We start from the raw sequence: 19043 nt of genomic DNA, 5'->3' as shown, positions 1-19043 counted from the left end.
ATAAATATTCATAAATAATTCAGGTATGTGTTGTGTTATTTTCATCTGTTAAAAAGAACTGTTTCTCTACAACTGTTTCGATACGTCCACGTCAATCGTTTCCTGTTAGAACTGTTGCAGAAATCTTAAAATATACACACATGAATATACAGATAAAATTCAAACCCTACTATTCAACATGTACGTTGTTTTAAAACATTCATATACACACACAACGTAACATATGTATTTGAAAAGAGATGATGTCATAAGTAATGAATGGTTACTTTATCATGTAATCCATATCTCTTTGTGATATCATCCTGTGTGCGTGGCGACAAGATGCAAATAAGCAAGATAACAAAATCCACAAAATTTTAGTATACTAATACTAAGACATCTTGCTGCCCAAATCCCAACATAGTCCCCCAGTAGTTGTTGCCCCTGATAGTAGCCCCCTACACCAAAATGGCAATGTGCCTTGTTTGGGGTGAAAATATAATAAAAAAATGTCATTCACCTTGCACGGTTATCCCCATCATATTTTATTTTACTTTGGCTTTGCATGCTGGCATTCCTTTTGACAGCTTTTAACAACCGATTCCCAAACCAACCTATGTTTGGCCATCCTTATCACTTCCTCCCATGTTTTCCTTAGCCTTCACCTGCCAATTGACTACTACCTCAACAATTCAACATCTACTGACCCAAGAAATCTTAGCTATTCTTTTAATGTGAGTAAACCAGCAAAGTCTTCTGTTCTGCACACCTCACCATATACTGTCCATATTTCATCCTCTGAGGTCATCAGATCTAAGACTTGCATCACAAATCGATTGTATCATTCTCATGTCATTTCTTTCCATGCAGCACATATCTCCAACCCTCGCTGGCCAGGTTTCACTTCCATACATCATCACATTGCATACGCATGTCTGATAGAATCTTTCCTTGGTCGACAGTAGTCATACTCTGCTCATTAGAAATTGGAGAAGTTCAGAGAACTTCTGCTATCTAATGTTCTCTCCATATCTGAGCCTTATTCCAATAAATACAAATTGTTACACCCCCCCGTCCGCCTCCCCATGTTAAGAATGGTGATGACCACTGAAATTCATTAAGTAGTACATTGGAAAAACGTTTTCATATCCAGGAAACTACTTATCCATCGTTTCTGGTTCTTTCCGTCATTTGCCGGACACAACCAAATAACCTCATGGAAATTGCAGGTTGATAAATACAGAACAGTAACAGTTTATATTTGTACTAAGATACAAGTCTTTTGGAAGGAGCTCTTTTATAATCCAATTTGTCAAATCTCAATATCCGTTTCACCCATAGCCGGCAATATTTCTGCAACAACACCGGAGAATCGTACAGCCTCATTCTTTATCTTATAGCTTCCCCTATCATATATTTCTTAAATCTTATGAATATTCAGTCCACATGTAGCAGCAAAATTTACTTTTCAGTGTCCAAAATGAAAATGCTTAAAATCGTTTCTGTGCAACCGGAATTGCATATACATCTACCTGAATTAATAAAAAAAAAAAAAAATTTTTTTCGACCAATCAAATTATTTTTGGATTCACCTCAACCACAACTATCGAGACAAGATGGTGGTTCTTTAACCTCGTATAAGGCCAGAATTTTCCTTTGATAAAAAAAAATCAAAGACAATGCTGACATTCTGTTTTCACCTCACCATATATTTACAATTCTGAACCCACTTAAGCACACACTGTCATACACATATGCACACTTACAAAACGTGACACACACACACACACACACACACACACACACACACACACACACAGCTTGAATTCATTCATTGTCCTCTGCGGATTTTATGCTGGATATTTATTTGCTTCCCCATTGAGCGAATTAGGCACAAGGACGTTTTTCAATGTGGAGAGGAGGGGAGGGGAAATGGGGGGGATCAGCTGCCCCTAGGGAAGGGAAGGGGGAACTGGTAGTGCTGCTTCTTGGTATATAGGGTTGCCCCTACATGGACCAGAAACTGATTGCCTCAAGGGTAATGGTCTTTTAGTGCAGCATCTGCCGGAACAGATGGTATTTATTTGCTCCCCCACTGAGCAAATTAGGCACAAGGCCGTTTTTAATGTGAGGTAAAAACCAGCTCCCCTAAAAGTAGGCAAAAAGGGGGCACTCTGGTTACCAAAAATAATAATTGTCCCAGTATAGAGGGTTTCCCCTCCATTGACTGGTACAAATTATCTTAAGTGCAGCATCTGCCGGAACAGATACAACACTTTGATCTTTGATGCCTGAGCCATTGCGAATTTTCTGCGGATCATAAACAAATAAATAAACATATACATGTTAACATTTAATAACATTTTTTTACTGAACTTTTCTACAATGAAAATCGTACACATTAAAATGAACATTACTTTTATTAATAACTTTTAATAAAATGTAATTTTTGTAATTGAGTGAAGAAAGTTTTGGTTACAATTTTTTTAGAATTGTGGATAGTTCAATATCATAATATAATCGAATCAGACTGCCTTGATATCTTACATATGAAGTCCCTTTATTCTGCAAGGACTCTAAAAATATTAAACATTTTATTTATTTATTCTTCAGATGCTGCACTTCAATTTCTTGTTCTCTGTCAGTGGAGGAGAAGTCCTTCACGACTGAGACAATTTTTATTTTTGTTCCTTTTCTCCACGTTAAAAAACGACCCTGGTGTCAAACTTTGTCCTGTGGGGAGGCATTGTAAATAGGAACATATCTATATAAACTTCCACTTTTAGATAAATATCAAATATCTGCCATGAAGTTATCCTTTTGAACTCGTTATTTTGTTTGCGTTTATCATAACATTTCTCTTGCTCTCTCATGCATTTAAATGGCCTAAAAAAGTTTTCCTTAAAAACGTTCACCTAAAATCGCCCCCTCCACCTAAAAAAAACAAAACTTCATCAAAACTAAAAAGAGATCTTCCAAGCAGATATTACTTCTGCAACTCCTGACCTGAAATAGAAGACCTACATCATATTCGTTGCTGAAATTGCTGGAGAAATGGTTGGATCATTCTACTGCTCCGGAAAGTACTTCACTTTTGACAATATTCTACATATACAATAGACAAATACGTTTTAAGATGGAGTACTGTTGTCACATATAAATAGATTTAAATGTAATGTAAACAAACGTCTGGCTAATGTTTCTTAGGCATGGCCCCAATTAGTAGCTCCTTATGTCCAAGTGGCGATATGCCTTGTTGGAGGTGAACGCAAGTAACAAAAATGCTAAGAGTACTCTTTGCTGCCTTGACAGAGTAAAAAATCGTCTTCAAAATCTAGTGGGTGAACACCTTTTTGCCTCCTCCACTTCCTCTTTCTCATAGAAGAGATGTTGCAAGTCTACCTCTGTTCTATCATTACTTTTATTGCAGGTGCTAAACCAAGCTCTAATCTAATCCCCTTCCGTAAAACATTCGTAACAAATACTCGTCTAGCTGCAACAACTGTCAACAATTTCCCCTCATTCTGTGCCTAAAACTAAACGAAAATTCCATGAGCAAAGTTTCTTTCCTAGAACTGTCTGTCTGTAGAACACGATACCATGGGGCTGCTTCCCAGCTGACCATAACAGTCGTTTTCAAGTCCAATGTAAATAATTTCTTGTTTAGTCGTCCTTTTATATAATTAAACCCTACCCAAGTTCCACCATTACTGATCATCACGGTGTTGCCTCACCATCTAATTAACACTCATTAACCTTTATCCTAGAGTGCTCTCCGAGTCTTGATAACTAAAAAAAAAGAACAAAAAAAAAACTTGAGATTGGGAACATGAAAACTCAGTATACATCAATTTCTCATAATAGCATTTTACAAGCATCCTTCTTGTTCAATTTGCTTGCTGCTGGCATACCATTGTTATTTGGAATGAATTTCTATCAACAATATCCACATTTGTCTTTGTCTTCTGTTTAGACATCCTCAATACTTCAATTTTTCTGGTCAGTCATCCTTTGTAATATATATCTAGAAAACTAACTTGATCAGCCTCCATAGCCTTGTAACAACTAAAAATATCTGATCAATAAAATCAAATAATTTATATATAACAAACGAATTACAGTTCAATGCTCTATCGGCCTGTAAACTTTTAACATATGGAGACTATTTGTAAGGTTTTTATTTCCAAATTTTATTTTGATGAAATCTGTCTCATCTACATAAGAAATCCAAAATGGCAGACAAGATCTTTGCTTAACTTTGGCGATTATGTGTGAGTTTTGTAATATATCAAGAATGTCGTCCTGGAAGTAGGAAATGTAAGGCTCTTGGATGTAACTTTTTATCTTGGGAGACAGGGACGCTTCTTAGGCTTTATTGTTGTTAAAATAAAGACAGGATGTTGCTTCATCACAGAATTAAACACTGTTCCCGTTCTAACCGAGATAACAGTTTTACTAAGGTTTTGGTTGGAAAGGGGTGTTGCCACCCGGATTTAAGGTTAATGGTAAGTTTACTATCATTTTAGTATGACACCCTTTCCACCAGTTAAGCGGCCATTGCTTTTTCTTTTTTTTTCATATTTCAATGTTTTTATATTATACAAACGAAAAAAATATTGAAATTCAAGCAAAACAAATGGTACTTACGTAATTGTCATTTCACAAATAGTAACATATCCAAAAATCACGGAAAACGATAAGGCATAAAAAATTATTAATGAAAAACTGTTTTCGATAAAGTTTATGTGGGAATAAATTTTGTCCAACATTTTGAATTACGTTCGTCACATGACGTAAGCAACAGAACTAGATTATCTCATCTGTCAACTTCTCTTTTTTAGTAAGCGTAATATAGCGATTTCACTTCCTTTCATAAATTTCTTTTTTCATTAATAATTATTTTTTTATTTATTGTTTTTCGTAATTTTGGGGTATGTTATTATTTGAGACCTGACAATTACATGGGTACCATGTGTTTCACTTGAAAGCGAATATTTTTTCGTTTGTATAATATAGAAGTGCCCATATTTCATATTTCATAAACTAAATTGATTTTAACGGCAATACCTCAATAAGTTTTAAAAAACCGACAACTTTTAAACGGCTGTATGATGTCTTACCAACAAAATTTCATGGATCGGAAAATTACATGATTTAGATCCTCAGAGGCATTGATACTCCATGTATTATTTGCAAAATTTCCTAATATTAGGAGAGAATTAATGAGTAAAAGTGGCGAACTGTTCCCTTCTCTAAATACTAATGTTTCACGTGTTTGACATTACAGAATATTTGTTAGCCGCCCCGTAATGTGCCCTAAAGGAAATAAGTCCTTTGTGGGCAATACAACTTATTCTGGACAACAGAACAGTATTTTTCCTGTTCTTAGAATATCGATGAAAGCTCATGGTTGATCTGTTTACTTTTTCTGTTTGATTGATACTGGGAGTCAACGTTCGTTTTTCGCCCAGGCAATTTTGTTTAAATTGTGTTTGGCTAAAATCATAAAACCCAAGAAGGTTGATATGGCTGTGAACATGTTAATTGAGATTGTAGGAGCACAATATATCTATAAAATTAGGTGATCAAAATCCTTTTAAATTTGCGGCGTTATTTTCCAGGGATTTGAATTTAAAATTCAAAGTTGATAATTTTGATAAAGTTGTTAATAACTTCACTCAAAAACGATTCCGGCTCTGTCCCGACTATAAGAATTTAAACGGAACTCCCATTAACGGGATTATTGGCTTGGACCTTCTGGTTAAAGTAAATAATCTCAGATTGGTTAGGTTGTTGCAGTGAGGCCTGAAGGTGGTTAGCCAACTGACCGTGCAACTAAATAAACATCAGACATAAGGACAAGGAAGAAAACAACAGAACAAAGAAGAATGACAAACTCGGGTAGTTTAGCTTAAAGACAAAGTCTCGCCTTTTATTTAGGCAAACGAAAGGGTAGTAAATGCGAATTTTCTCACTGGGCGACGTTGGTTCGGGGTCCGTCGCGGGTGTATTCTGTCAGGGGTATGCTTGTCGGTTCGCCGTAAGCTGGAATGCTGGGATGACGTCGGAGAAGTCGGCGTGGTAACTGGTGCGGGTGATTGGTTGACTTGGGTCTGACTGGGACAGTCTGATGTGTTAGCCTCAGGTTATGAGAGGAATGGACGGACGAATTGGCAACACTGAGGGTTCAGTATTCATCAGGTACGGACGGGCGCTCGGATTGGACAGACACTGAGGAAGGTGTCAGTGTATTAGAGGTACGGACGAACGAATTGGCAACACTGAGGGTTCAGTGTTCATCAGGTATGGACGGGCGCTCGGATCGGACAGTCACTGAGAAAGGTGTCAGTGTATGAGAGGTACGGACGAACGAATTGGCAACACTGAGGGTTCAGTGTTCATCAGGTACGGACGGGCCCTCGGATCGGACAGTCACTGAGAAAGGTGTCAGTGTATGAGAGGTACGGACGGACAATTGGCAACACTGAGGGTTCAGTATTCATCAGGTACGGACGGGCGCTCGGATCGGACAGTCACTGAGAAAGGCGTCAGTGTATTAGAGGTACGGACGACATGGAGAACGGAGTCGTGGTGATGAGGTGGACTTCTACGGCGTGGAGACCGGAGCCACGGTAGTGGTGGTGGACTTCTACGGCATGGAGACTGGAGCCACGGTAGTGGTGGTGGACTTCTACGGTGTGGAGACCGGAGCCACGGTAGTGGTGGTGGACTTCTACGGCATGGAGACCGGAGCCACAGTAGTGGTGGTGGACTGGACTGCTACAGTGAAGAGACTGGAGTCACAGTAATTGCGCGAGCGTCGAACGGTTAGGGAACCATGAGCAAGTGCAGAGCTTTGCCGAAACCAAGCTGCCGAAGGTGAAAAATATCGCCGTAATATTCAGGGGATTGCTAGTCACCGGGAGCGGGCCGGAAGTTGTTTCTAAACAACAGTTAATATTAATTCTCGGATGTGTTCTTTACAAACAGTCGATGCTGAAGGAGTTCGTTGTTTGTATTTCACGAAGTTTTTCCAGGAAGTTAAAGTTTGTTGTTTTGTTTTTGTTGTAGAAAAGATGTCTTTTTTAAATTTCTTTTCTAAAACGGGGCTCTGGAACCACGTGACGGCTGCTGATATTACTTGCTACTGCTGATTTCGGCGGAGGCTGTCAGTGGCTGGTCGTCTGTTGTGCTGTTGTTGTTGTTGTTGTTGTTGTTTACTTGCTACTGCTGATTTCGGCGGAGGCTGTCAGTGGCTGGTCGTCTGTTGTGCTGTTGTTGTTGTTGTTGTTAGCGGCCAAGCCGCGACAAGGTGTCTTAATGGCAATGCATGGAAGCATGGTGATTATGTAATTCCATTTGGCAAGAGCCAACATTTTTTGAATAAGGTAGATTCGCCTCTATTTAATAGCGTTGTGAAATCCTTTTCTGAATGCAACAGCTATTTAATCAATTCTGTTCTAAGTCCGACTCTCTCCTATGAGGACGGATTAAAACCTTTCTTCTACGAACCTACAGTTGAATGAGGGGTAGAGAAGTTGCTCACTCTCGAATCATTGGGTATCGACGAAGAGGTCAAATTATCTGCAGTGGACAAAGAGAAGATAGGAGTTTCAAAACTCCATCATTTTAAGGGAAGGAAAATACTATATAAATTTACCATGGCATCATGATAAACTCCCACATGTGAAAAGTAATTTTATGCTTTCCTTGAAGATAATGGCGAGAGTGGCAGAGTCCTTATAATGAGTACCTCCAAGGGTTTGATGATTATGAGGAATGTGAAATAGTGGAGCAGTTTTTGTCCCACTTGGGAATTATGAAGATTATATTTGGGCTCCGCATAGATCCGTTATTAAGGAGGGACCCGGGGTGACAACAAAAATTTGTCCCGTGTTTAACTGCTCCCTGAAACGTCGAGAGGGGACATCAATTAATGACGCTGCCTACATAGGCATGAACTTAACTGCTAAATTATTGGATTTATTGCTGGTTTTCAGGAAAAATGAATATGTCCTTCTAGGTGATATAAGGAAGGCCTTTTTACAAATTTACCTTAAATCGGAAGAGGATAAAAACAAATTTTGTTTTTTTCTTAAGAAGGGTGACAAATTATGTACATAGAGGTACAAAACAATTATATTTGGGTTCAATGCTAGCCCCTTTATACTGAACTTCATATTGAAATTCCATGCGGAAAAATATGTGAAGGATTCACAACAATTTTTACGTGGATAATCTTGTCACGACCAGTTGTGGCAGAGAATCCTTACTTACTATTTATAACAATGTTTGCAGCAGATTGTTAGAGGCAGGATTCGATCTGCGATCCTGCAATTCTAACTGCTCTAAAATACAAGATAAAATGTTGGAGGATGAAACTATTTCTTCTCCATTCCCAGCCTTTGAGAAGGTATTGGGATACCAATATGATCCTCTTCGGGATACGTTCAAACTCCCACTGAAGTGGACCCTGGGGTCAATACCAAATGGGGGATTCTTTCACAAATATCAGGAGTATATGACCCTTTATCATTGCTTCTCTCTGTCATAATACAGGGGAAGATCCTTGTCAGCTTGATCTGAAAAAATAAGTTGTCTTGGGATGAGCGGATTCCTGAAGAGCTCATCAACCTGTGGCAAAACCATGCCAAGGATCTGAATAATTTGGGGAAATTTGAATTTCCCAGGCGTGTATTGTCTGAAAATCATTCTGTCCAATTTATTTGTTTCTGTGACGCGTCGTAAAAACGCATACGGATTCACTTTGTATGCGAAACGGGGAGCTGTTGTTCGCTAAGGCTAGAGTAGCTCCCATTAAGGGGAAGTCACTTCCCACTTTGGAACTATTGGCTATGTATTTAGCCCTTAAGGTAGCCCCTCAGATTTTGGGTACCTTGGGGCCTCTTAACATGGATAATTTTTTCCTAATGTCTGATTCCCAAGTTGCCCTCTCGTGGGTCCTGAACGGTAAAGGATCCAAGAGAAATATACTCATTGAAAACAGGATCGCTAGGATCAAAATTTTTCAGAAGAGATTAATATCAAATTTGGCATTCTACCGAAATTAAAATATGTTTCTTCGTCGGAAAATCCGGCAGGTCTTTTAACTAGAAGTATCAACACTTCTAAATTTTCCCAGTTATTCAATTTCTGGATGTGTAGCCTGGAATGGCTTAATAAAGATGGCTTTGGTTGGCCAATCTCACCCTTACCTTGTCTAAATGAAACTAATAAAAAAATCATATCATGTTTATACTCTTATGAGGCACATCATTCTGAAAATACCTTCCCGTTGGATACTACAAGGTATTCCAGCTTATCTAAGGCAATCAGCGTCTTAGAAAAAGTGTTGAAATTTTATGATTTATTACGTCACCATAGTGCTGACAATTTCAACAGAGCCAAATTATTGCTATTTGCCAACATGCAAATGGAGGCCTTCTCATATGAACTAGGTTATTTGAAACAACCTTCTGATAAAGTGCCTCTCCCCTAGGGTAACTGCCTTAGGGTTATTCCTTGATAAAGATGGGTTAATTAGAACCAGAGGTAGGATACAGAATTCTGATATTCTTCCCTTTGAAGTCAAGTTTCCTCTTTTGTTGGGAAAAAAAATCATTATTTAACAAAACTAGTGATTAAGGAAGCTCGTCTTAACTGTTGTCATATGAGGGTTAATTCAACCCTCAATAAGTTAAGGCTGTCTGGGGTTTGGATCCTTCAGGGGAGACAATCCATTAAAGCCTTTTTATGTACTTACATTGTATGTAAAAGAATAAATTCTCTGCCTTGTAAGGTACCTGCTGAGTTTCTATTGCCTGCTCATAGAGTGAACTTTGTTCACCCATTTAAACAAGTGGGTGTGGATTTTACCGGACAATTTTCCATAAAGGTTAGAAGGGTAGAAGTTAAAATGTATGTATTGCTCTTTACATGCAGGAGTTTTGTGCTTCAATACTTTTGTCATATTTAATTCTTTTATTTTTACTCTTTTCAATTCTAGTAATATATATACCACTATTTATTTTTATGTGGTCTTTCTCTCTGTCTCACTTAGAATTATTGCCGGGCATGAGCACCCGCTCTTTCATACTGGCCTTTGTTAAGTTTAAGAATTTATTTGGTATCCCTATGCATGTATATTCTGATAACATGAAATCTTTTGCTGCGTCCAGAATAGTGCTGTTGAACGTGCTTGAATCTGACGAGCTGAAGGAACAATTTAAATCTCTTTACACCATCTATCGAACAATTCCTCTTTATTCTGTTTGGCAAGGTGGGGGAGGGGGCTTGGGAGAGGCTAATTAAAACTGTCAAGCAATGTATGAGGAAACTATTGGGCAGAAGAAAGTTTGATTATTTTGAATTTCTGATTGCACTTTCTGATGTGCACACCCCTCACTTATATTGCTTCTGCCGACAGAGGCTTTAGTATTTTAAGTCCGAATCATTTTCTACAAACAGGCTATCAACCTCATTTGCTTATTAATAATTATGATTCTGAATTATGTCCTGACCCCCCAAATAGGACTGCCTTGTTACATTCCCTCGAAATGAGGAATAAATTTGTTGAAAAATTCAATCGTATCTAGCACAATGATTACCTCTTGTCATTAAGAGAAATCGATGCCAAAATTGGGAGCAATTGTTCCCCAAAGTTATCTGTTTGAGAGATAGTGCTTATTAAGTCTCCCAACAAACCCAGGCAATTTTAGAATCTTGGTAAAATAATTAAATTAATTAATGGAAGTGACAATAATCTTCGTCCCGCTGTTATTCTTAAAGACGAGTGCGAACAGGTCCATTTCTTAAAAAATCTTGTGCCTTTGGAAATTAAGGGTAATGATGATATTGTATCGACCGAGTTTGAGGAAGGAGGTCACTTCTGTCCAACCTGTTCAGTTCCTAATGATGGAACATCACCTATGGTGTGCTGCGATATTCCTGCGACAGCTGGTACCATTTCAGCTGCATAGGAGTGAATTAGCAAGATATCTTACAGAAGGGGCTTTGTTCAAATTGTAAGGATGAAGCTCCACAGGTCATTCCACATAGTGGTCATTACTAATATTGGGATGCATTAGAATTATAAAAGTTTCAATTGGAAATTAAGAGCAGACAGTGGAACACACATTAAAATTAAGTTTTATCTGAATTAAAGTTATATAATTATTGAATCTCAATTTGAATTGTCAACAAATTAACACACATTAAAGTTAAGTTTTAACTGAATTAACACATTAAAATTTATCTGAGTTAAGAGTTATATATATTGAATTAACTTTCTATTTGTCATTTATCCAACCGTATTATTAATTAATTTGTATTGGGAAAAAGTAATGATTATCTATTATTTCCCCTCCCCCTTCTTGGCAGATACTTTTTCCATAGAAGTAAACCCTGACCAAACATTCAAAATCACATAGTATTCGCTGCCCAAATAAGATCTCCTCACTATGGCTTACCGACATTAGCTTTTACGAGGAATGGTGCACCTTGTTACCTCAAGTAATAACACGAAGCTGGATACTCCACCAGACTAAATAAATGCTTGTCCTGGGATCCAGTAAGGCCAAGAGACCAAAACAAAAGATATACTACAACATATGAAAATGGTTAATTGGGGGGAGGAAAATTATGTTCTCAACTTCTTTATTAACTCAGTGTTTGAGAGATAAAGAACTTAAATGGAACATTCGAATATCTATGTATCTCATATAGACTTCAAGTGTTAGCCCCAGATTGTGGGCCCCTTGATTTCTGAGAACTTCAACTGAAGTAAAATAAAACAAAAATCAGTTACATTCTCTTGTGGAACGAAGAGAGTGTCAGTGAATTGCCTACTGGACACGGGTAGCGGGCAGACATATCTGGCGGCAGATGTACTGAGAAATTTGTGCCACATATAGACCCTTGATGTCAATTGTCAGCTGAGATTGTCTACCTTTCTAGGTGAGTGTCAGCGTGGGTTCACAGAGGTAGGCCTGCGAGTTGACTTGGGTTCTGGAAGGACTGTGACATCTGTCTTGGTGGCCGATGGTATGGACTTGTCGGTTCGAGTGGCCAACTTGGAATCTTTATTGTGTCTTTCAGGATGTAAAATATGTTTTGGCTGGTCAGTTTGAGATCGGATTGGATTTAATACCGATCAAGGGAATAATTGGTTTATATCGGATTGAACACCTGGACTTATTGAAGCTGATCCCGTGTTTGAATGGATGGGGCTTTCAACCCTGTCTGGATTGGTCCCGTTCAGAGCAGTGGACTCTTTTTTTTTTTTTTGGAGGATAAGCCCCCTATGAGGTTACTCACCTCTTGTTTAATTCTAACCCTAACCCGAACATACTCCCCAGGTTGATGCATCACATTTACGTTTTGTCCTTGAAACACAATCAACATACCTGGATCCCATGGCGAAGTGTTTTCCTGACAGTACTGTGCAGAGAGGACTAGAACAAATGTTTACGTTGGAATCTCTGGGGCTATCCAGTCAGGAGGCATTCTCTGATTACGATCAAGTACAGATGAAGCGGTTTGATGAAACAGTAGAGCTACGGGATGGAAGTTATGTGGAGCTCCCCTGGCATCACAATAGATTAGCCAGAATCCCTTCTAATAATGCAACTTCCTTGCATGTTTTAGACCGGGTGGCGGCATACTTGACTAAAAGAAAAATATACAATGAATATTTGGAGGTGTTTCGTCAGCAACAGGAGGATGGTATAATCGAAGAGATTTTTTGTCTCCCCTCAGGAGTTCGACAAATATGTGTGGATATACGTTGTGAAGACAGTGCAATGGCAAGAATTTCCTGCAGAAGTGGAGTACCTAACGGAGCCGAGTGGTAAACCCGTGCCAGTTAAAGTTTGTGCTCTGGATCTCTTTTTGGACCTTGACGGTTTGATTCGATCTCGGGGAAGAATCAACCAATCATCCCACTTTAGTTATGAAGTTAAAAACCCTATTCTCATAGGGAAACATCATCCTGTTACCAGACTCGTCATTTTAGATTGTCACGAAAGGTGTTGCCACCTTGGAACTGGGTCAACGCTAGCAGAGTTGAGGTGAAGCAGTTATTGGGTCCCACAGGGTCGACAAGCTGTGAATATGGGACTGGCTATTTATGCCAGATGTAAACGTTACAATTCAACGCCAGTGACGCCGAATGCTGCTGCTGCCCTGCTGTCGCACTGTACCGATTTCAGAGTCCCCTATCAACACACTGGGATTGATTTTACTGGCCATCTTTGGGTGAGTGATGGGAAACGAGATACAAGAATGTACTTGCCCCTATTCACCTGCTTGAATATCAGAGCAATACACATTGAAGTAGTTCTCGACATGAGCGTGCCCTCTTTCTTCCACATCCTGGTTTGATTTACTAACCGATATGGCGTTCCCGAAACCCTTTATAGTGACAACACGAAAACGTTTATAGGAAGTGGAAAGATTTTCGACCGTCTCTCTCTTTTTACGGACTATCAAAGAAAATACGGTCCTTGTAAGTTAAAACTTAAAACCATTCTCTTGTTCTCTCCTTGGTATGGAGGAACATGGGAGCGATGTATCAAGACCATGAAGAACTGCCTGTTTAAGATTCTTGGCAGGGGTAGATTGGATCACTTTATCCTTCTGACAGTGTTATCTGATATTCGGAAGTCTGTTAATAACCGGCCTCTTACTTACCAGGTGTCAGCCGACAAAAATGCTACTACAATTACCCCCAATATGTTCCTTAAGCCCAATCAGAGCCCCGGGCTATTGATACGACTGGATAGAGAGGATAGAACTACCTTGTTGCCACCCAGCAGGGAGAGGCTAATTCAAACCTTGGAACTTAGGGCCCAATGTCTGACAGAGTTCCACAAACTATGGTATGAGTAGTACCTGCTAGAGCTGGGAAGGAAAATTCCTGGATGATCCCGACTCTGTACAAGAAACCGCCTCCAGAAGGATGATGTTGTTCTGATTAAGAGTCCTTTGAAACCCAGACCGTTTTTGGTCTTAGGAACTATTACTGAACTGATTCCAGGCCATGATGGTGTCGTTAGAGCAGCACGTGTTCAAAAAGGGGAGGGCTTGGAGGAAGTACATTCTCTGAAACATCTGTACCCCTTAGAGCTTTCTAGAACTCCTGATGAACCTCCTGTTGTGGAGGGAGGGGAGACGTTAGATTCACCCCCTAGTGTTGAGGAGCAGGTCTGGTTGTCCCCTGTGCAACTCTCCGCAACAAAATCAGAATATGACCGGCTGTGACTCGTGCGACGATTGGTACCATTTCCGATGTGTAGGTATCGACTCAGAACCTCCCAGCAGGCAAATGTGCTATTGCCCAGAATGCACGCCCCTGAAAAAACGACGGGGTAGACCTAGCCTGCTGCCTGCTTAATCTGGACTGGTGAACTAGAGCTAACATGATATATTGTACTAACAATTGTTTTTTGATCAAATATTTTGGTGGTCTGTCATTTTGATGTAGCCTTTCTTTTTCTCTCTCTTCTACCTTTTTTTTTTTTTTCTCGTTTTTGTCGGGAGTGTGTGAGAAAATAAAAAAAAGAGAAGCTTGCTTATGTGGTGGCATCTGAGTGGTTGAGAGGACGAGTCTCTTACAGACTTGGAGGAGTAGTGGGAGGCACAATTCTTCTGTTATAAAAGAATTGTGTCTCTGACTAGTACCAGTAGTGTTAATGACGTACTGGCGAACGGTTGGCACAACTTAGTTACTCGCTGCCCGCCGTACTACGATACTTGTTATTCAACCCTGTAGAAGGTCGCATAGGGCATCCTTTGCAACCCCTCGGAGCTTACGCTACCACTAGGTAATCTACTTTACCCTCTGCATAGTCTTTTTTCCCCCCACATATCTAAAATATTTGATAAATGAAAAAAAAAAAAAAACAAACAAAAAAATATGGGTACTTGCGCAGTTTACGGATTGTGCTGAAATAACGTTATTATTGAGAAAATAATTTGATGCTTCTAAAGATACAGTCCACTAGGTGTGTCAGAAATTTCGTGAAAAATAGTGAATAATTCCACCCCGTCTTTCTAAGCTTATAACTCCTCGAAAAATGTAATTCAAGCCCTAATTTTTTTTTTTTTCAATTAAAGGAGCAAGGACCAAGGTTTCATTTAAAAAAAAAACAAAAAACAAAAAAAAACAAACAACGTGGTTTAAAAAAAAAAAAAGGTTTTAAGCTTCGGACTTTACAGGTAAATTTCTAAAAAACACTACTTTTTTGTTGTTTTAAATTTGAATATATTATTTATTGACCTTTTCTGTTCAATTTGTGATATATAATATTTTGGTGAGTAAATTAATTATTTACTTTTTAATAGACATTTCAAAATGGAAGGTGTGAATTATTCGACCCCCTGTCTTTCCAAGCTTATAACTACTCGAAAAATGTAATTCAACCCCTATTTTTTTTTTTTCAATTAAAGGAGCAAGGACAAAGGTTTCATTAAAAAAAGAAAAAACAAACGTGTTTAAAAAAAAGGTTTAAACTTCGAACTTTACAGGTAAATTTCTAAAAAAACACTACTTTTTTTTTGTTTTAAATTTGAATATATTATTTATTGGCCTTTTCTCTTCAATTTGTGATATATAACACTTTGGTGAGTAAATTAATTATTTACTTTTTAATAGACACTTGAAAATGGGGAGGGGCGTGAATTAAAAAAAAAAAAACGTTTGTCTAAAATATTATATTCGGTTTATTGGAAAGAGCATAAAATTTCACATTGACCCTGAAAATATCGTAAAAATAGAATCAATAGAAAAATTTTGATAGATTTTTAAAGTTTAAAAATTGAAAAATATTGAGTTCGTAAAATTCATTACTGTTGAAAAAAAAATATTTCTATTACTTTTAAAACAACTTTAATAGTTTATTTTGGAAGTATAATCCATAAAGAAAATAGACAACCCACTTTTAAAAGAGAAATTACGAGTTTTTTTATATTTTATTCGCAGTTTCGTGTTAGGGGTGTCAAAAATTCCTACAAAAATTCTGATACACCTAACAGTCCACAGATTGATTTTTCTTTAAATATGTCGTTTTAAACAAAAACAATATTAAATACTTAATTGTCATGCCGAAAATAGTAATATATCCAAAAATTACGAAAAATCATCGAGTAGAAAGTTATTTATAGTTAAAAGGAATTTTTACGGAAAGTTGGGTAAAATCGCATAAGTCTACACGCAGGGAACATAACTCCGATAGGAATATTTTAGATTACTTGCGTCATGACTGTAATATTTGTTTTTTTATAGTGATAGACTTTTTTTTTCTTTTTTTTGGGGGGGTGGGTGGCGGACGTACACAAGTGGGGCCTGGGGCCCCCTTAACGAAATGAGTCATTCAAATGACAATTATATTGTTTTTGCTTAAAACGATATATTTAAAAAATCGATTTGTCGACTATATCTTGAAGATGGATATCTTTGTTAACTAATCTATACTTTCAACTTACAGTTTAATAAACCGTAAAAATTTAATTTAAAAGTCCTATCTAATAATAATAATAATAATAATAATAATAATAATACGGTTCGAAAACTGCACGAGCAGTGAACACAGAGTAAACTGCAGAAGTATCCCAAAAACCGAATTCTTTTACGATCGTTAATTGTACACACACACACAAAAAAATGTCCTTTAACAATATAATTGACAAATAAAAATGGTCCTTAAATTTTTTTTCTAATAAAATCATGAGTGAATATCGAAATATGCAGCGATTTTTTTTTTTAGGTATGTCGTACAAGAAGCGATTTTTTGTTAATATAAAAAGATGGTGATGGTTGATCGAATGACAGTTGAAAATAAGGAACAGACGGTAAAATGTTATTAAATCATTTAAAAAATAAAACAACAAAAAGAGAAACAGTAAAAGTGAAGAATGTTATGAATGAAATAAAAATGTGGGTTACCTAATTTCGTCTTCAGCCATCTCGAACTGGTTGGTACCTTGTTGAACGTGCGTGCGTGCGTGCGTGCGTGAAAAAAAAAAAAAAACAGTCGTATTATTACGTAGTAGCAACAGCGATAGGAGGAGGGATTGTTCTTATACAGCAATTATTATTACGGTAATAACGAAAGCAATGACCAACACATGTTTCTCTATCTCGCGAGTGGGAACGTACCTAGCCTCCCTTTCCTATTTTCATTCATGTAATAGAGAGAGAGAGAGAGAGAGAGAGAGAGAGAGAGAGAGAGAGAGAGTGTGTGTGTGTGTGTGTATTCCCAAATGATGACCAATATAATAACGATTTACTCACGAGCAGGCGTACCGGCTTTCCTAACTAGATTGAACTTTAAAGATCCCGTAAATTGACTTTTAATGGCCTTGTCATCACATACAGCTTACCCGTATTGTTTATTTATTTATGGATATATTTTTTTATTATTAAATTTTTACTATCTTTCCACCTTACCTACTGACGATTTTTTCAAGTTTGTCGGGTATGCTGAAAACGAATATCGCTTTTAAATTTGGCGCAAACAAAGTTTTCCCGATATTGAGCAATGTAATTTCGTACGTTATCACTGGTGGTCATTTTTTTTTTAATTAAAAAAAATAAAAATATGCACGCTTGTACGTAACCAATGATAATATAAGGAATTTACATTGCTTAATATCCAAAAAACTACTTGTTTGCGCCAATTTTAAATGTGATATTCGTTTCCAGCATACCCAAAAACATACAAAAGTCGTCATTGTAAAGGTGATTGTTAAGATAGAAAGAAAGCAAAAATTTACGTTATTATTATTATTATAATTATTATTATTATTATTATTATTATTATTGGTAATTTTTTACTTTAATTGCAACTCAACACTCACATTTGAATGGACGATTTCAAAGGTATGGTGGAAACGAATATCACATTCAAATTTGGGGCAGACAAGTAGTTTTCTGGATATTAATACATTTTTTCCAATGTATTACTTAATGAATTTCAGTGACCGTCGCCATTCTTAACATGGGGAGAGGGGATGTTTTGTATCACACATGCTCATTAATACTTGTTCAGTCGAGAAAAAAAAAAAACAAAAAACAAATATGGCCGCCGCCAGTGGAAAAGTAAGGGATTACATTGAATAATTGAGTCTTAATATTCAGAAAGCTACTTGTCTATCTCAAATTTAAATGTGATATTCGCTTTCAGCATACTCGAACATCTGTACAAGTTGTCAATTTAACGGTGAATGTTGAGTTGCATTTAAAGTAAAAATACTTTATAATAATTATACTACTAAATGGAAGTTCTCACACTAGCCATTATCAAAGGTTACTAATGCACTGATAACAACCGGTGGTATTCCCTGAGTCTGGGTGACAACAAATTTCCCAGAGTTCCAGTACTGTTAACCTCTTTTAATTACCTTTGCAAATGACTGCGTTATCGCAGCAGTCATTTATGATTAATTTCTTCCTGGTAATGACTGAAATTTGGGTGGCAACAAATCTCCTCAAGGTCCCAACACTCTTTGCACTCATCCAGTGGAGGTTTGGATAGTATTTTCTCTTCTTGGTCAGTTCTTAAGATTTCTTGCACTTTCAGTTTCTTTCTTTCTTTTTAATTTTTTTTATTATTATTATTAATAATAATAATTTATTTTATATATTTGCCACACGGACTAAGGGTTAGGTAGCGGCAAATAATTTTTTAATTTTTTAAAGATTCTATTGTACGTATTGCCACTTGCCACCCAGACTTAGAGTTAAGTAGAGGTGTTTTGTTTTTAATGACAAGTTACGTTTTCACCTCCTTCCAACTGCTAGAAGATGTTATAAAACGTCAGAAGGTAGGTATTGAAAAGCCAGTGCACAAGAGGCAAATAACTCTAGCTTACAAAAAATGCCTGAGCAGTCTCGTCAGTATTCCCTGGTAGGGATGCCTCAGGTGATTAGCAATAAACTAACTCCTCATATCATTTGGATACAGCAAACTACTTTTCTCATTTGAATCTCATTTTTATAACGTTTCGGTCGATGTAAGCATCAATATTCTTCGAGTGTATCCTGTCAAACTTGGGAATCTTTCTAT

General features: G+C 37.4%; 1 protein-coding gene across 3 annotated transcripts in view; it reads right to left on the bottom strand.

The window, feature by feature from the left end:
• The window catches only part of LOC145293781 (histone deacetylase 11-like), a 104964-nt gene extending 87706 nt beyond the window's left edge, over positions 1–17258 (bottom strand). For all 3 annotated transcript variants that reach the window (XM_080140316.1, XM_080140321.1, XM_080140319.1), the window contains exon 1: positions 16922–17258. In XM_080140316.1, coding sequence (XP_079996442.1) covers positions 16922–16941 — 20 coding nt within the window. In that variant the 5' untranslated portion in view covers positions 16942–17258. The remainder of the gene's footprint in view (positions 1–16921) is intronic.
• Between the last annotated feature and the right edge of the window lie 1785 nt (positions 17259–19043).

The sequence above is a fragment of the Euprymna scolopes genome, chromosome 15 (genome assembly GCF_053919585.1).
Source record: "Euprymna scolopes isolate OS-2025 chromosome 15, ASM5391958v1, whole genome shotgun sequence".
In the NCBI taxonomy this organism is placed as follows: Eukaryota; Metazoa; Mollusca; class Cephalopoda; order Sepiida; family Sepiolidae; genus Euprymna; species Euprymna scolopes.
Note: the sequence above shows the minus strand (reverse complement) of the source record. Positions and strands in the feature narration are given on the sequence as shown.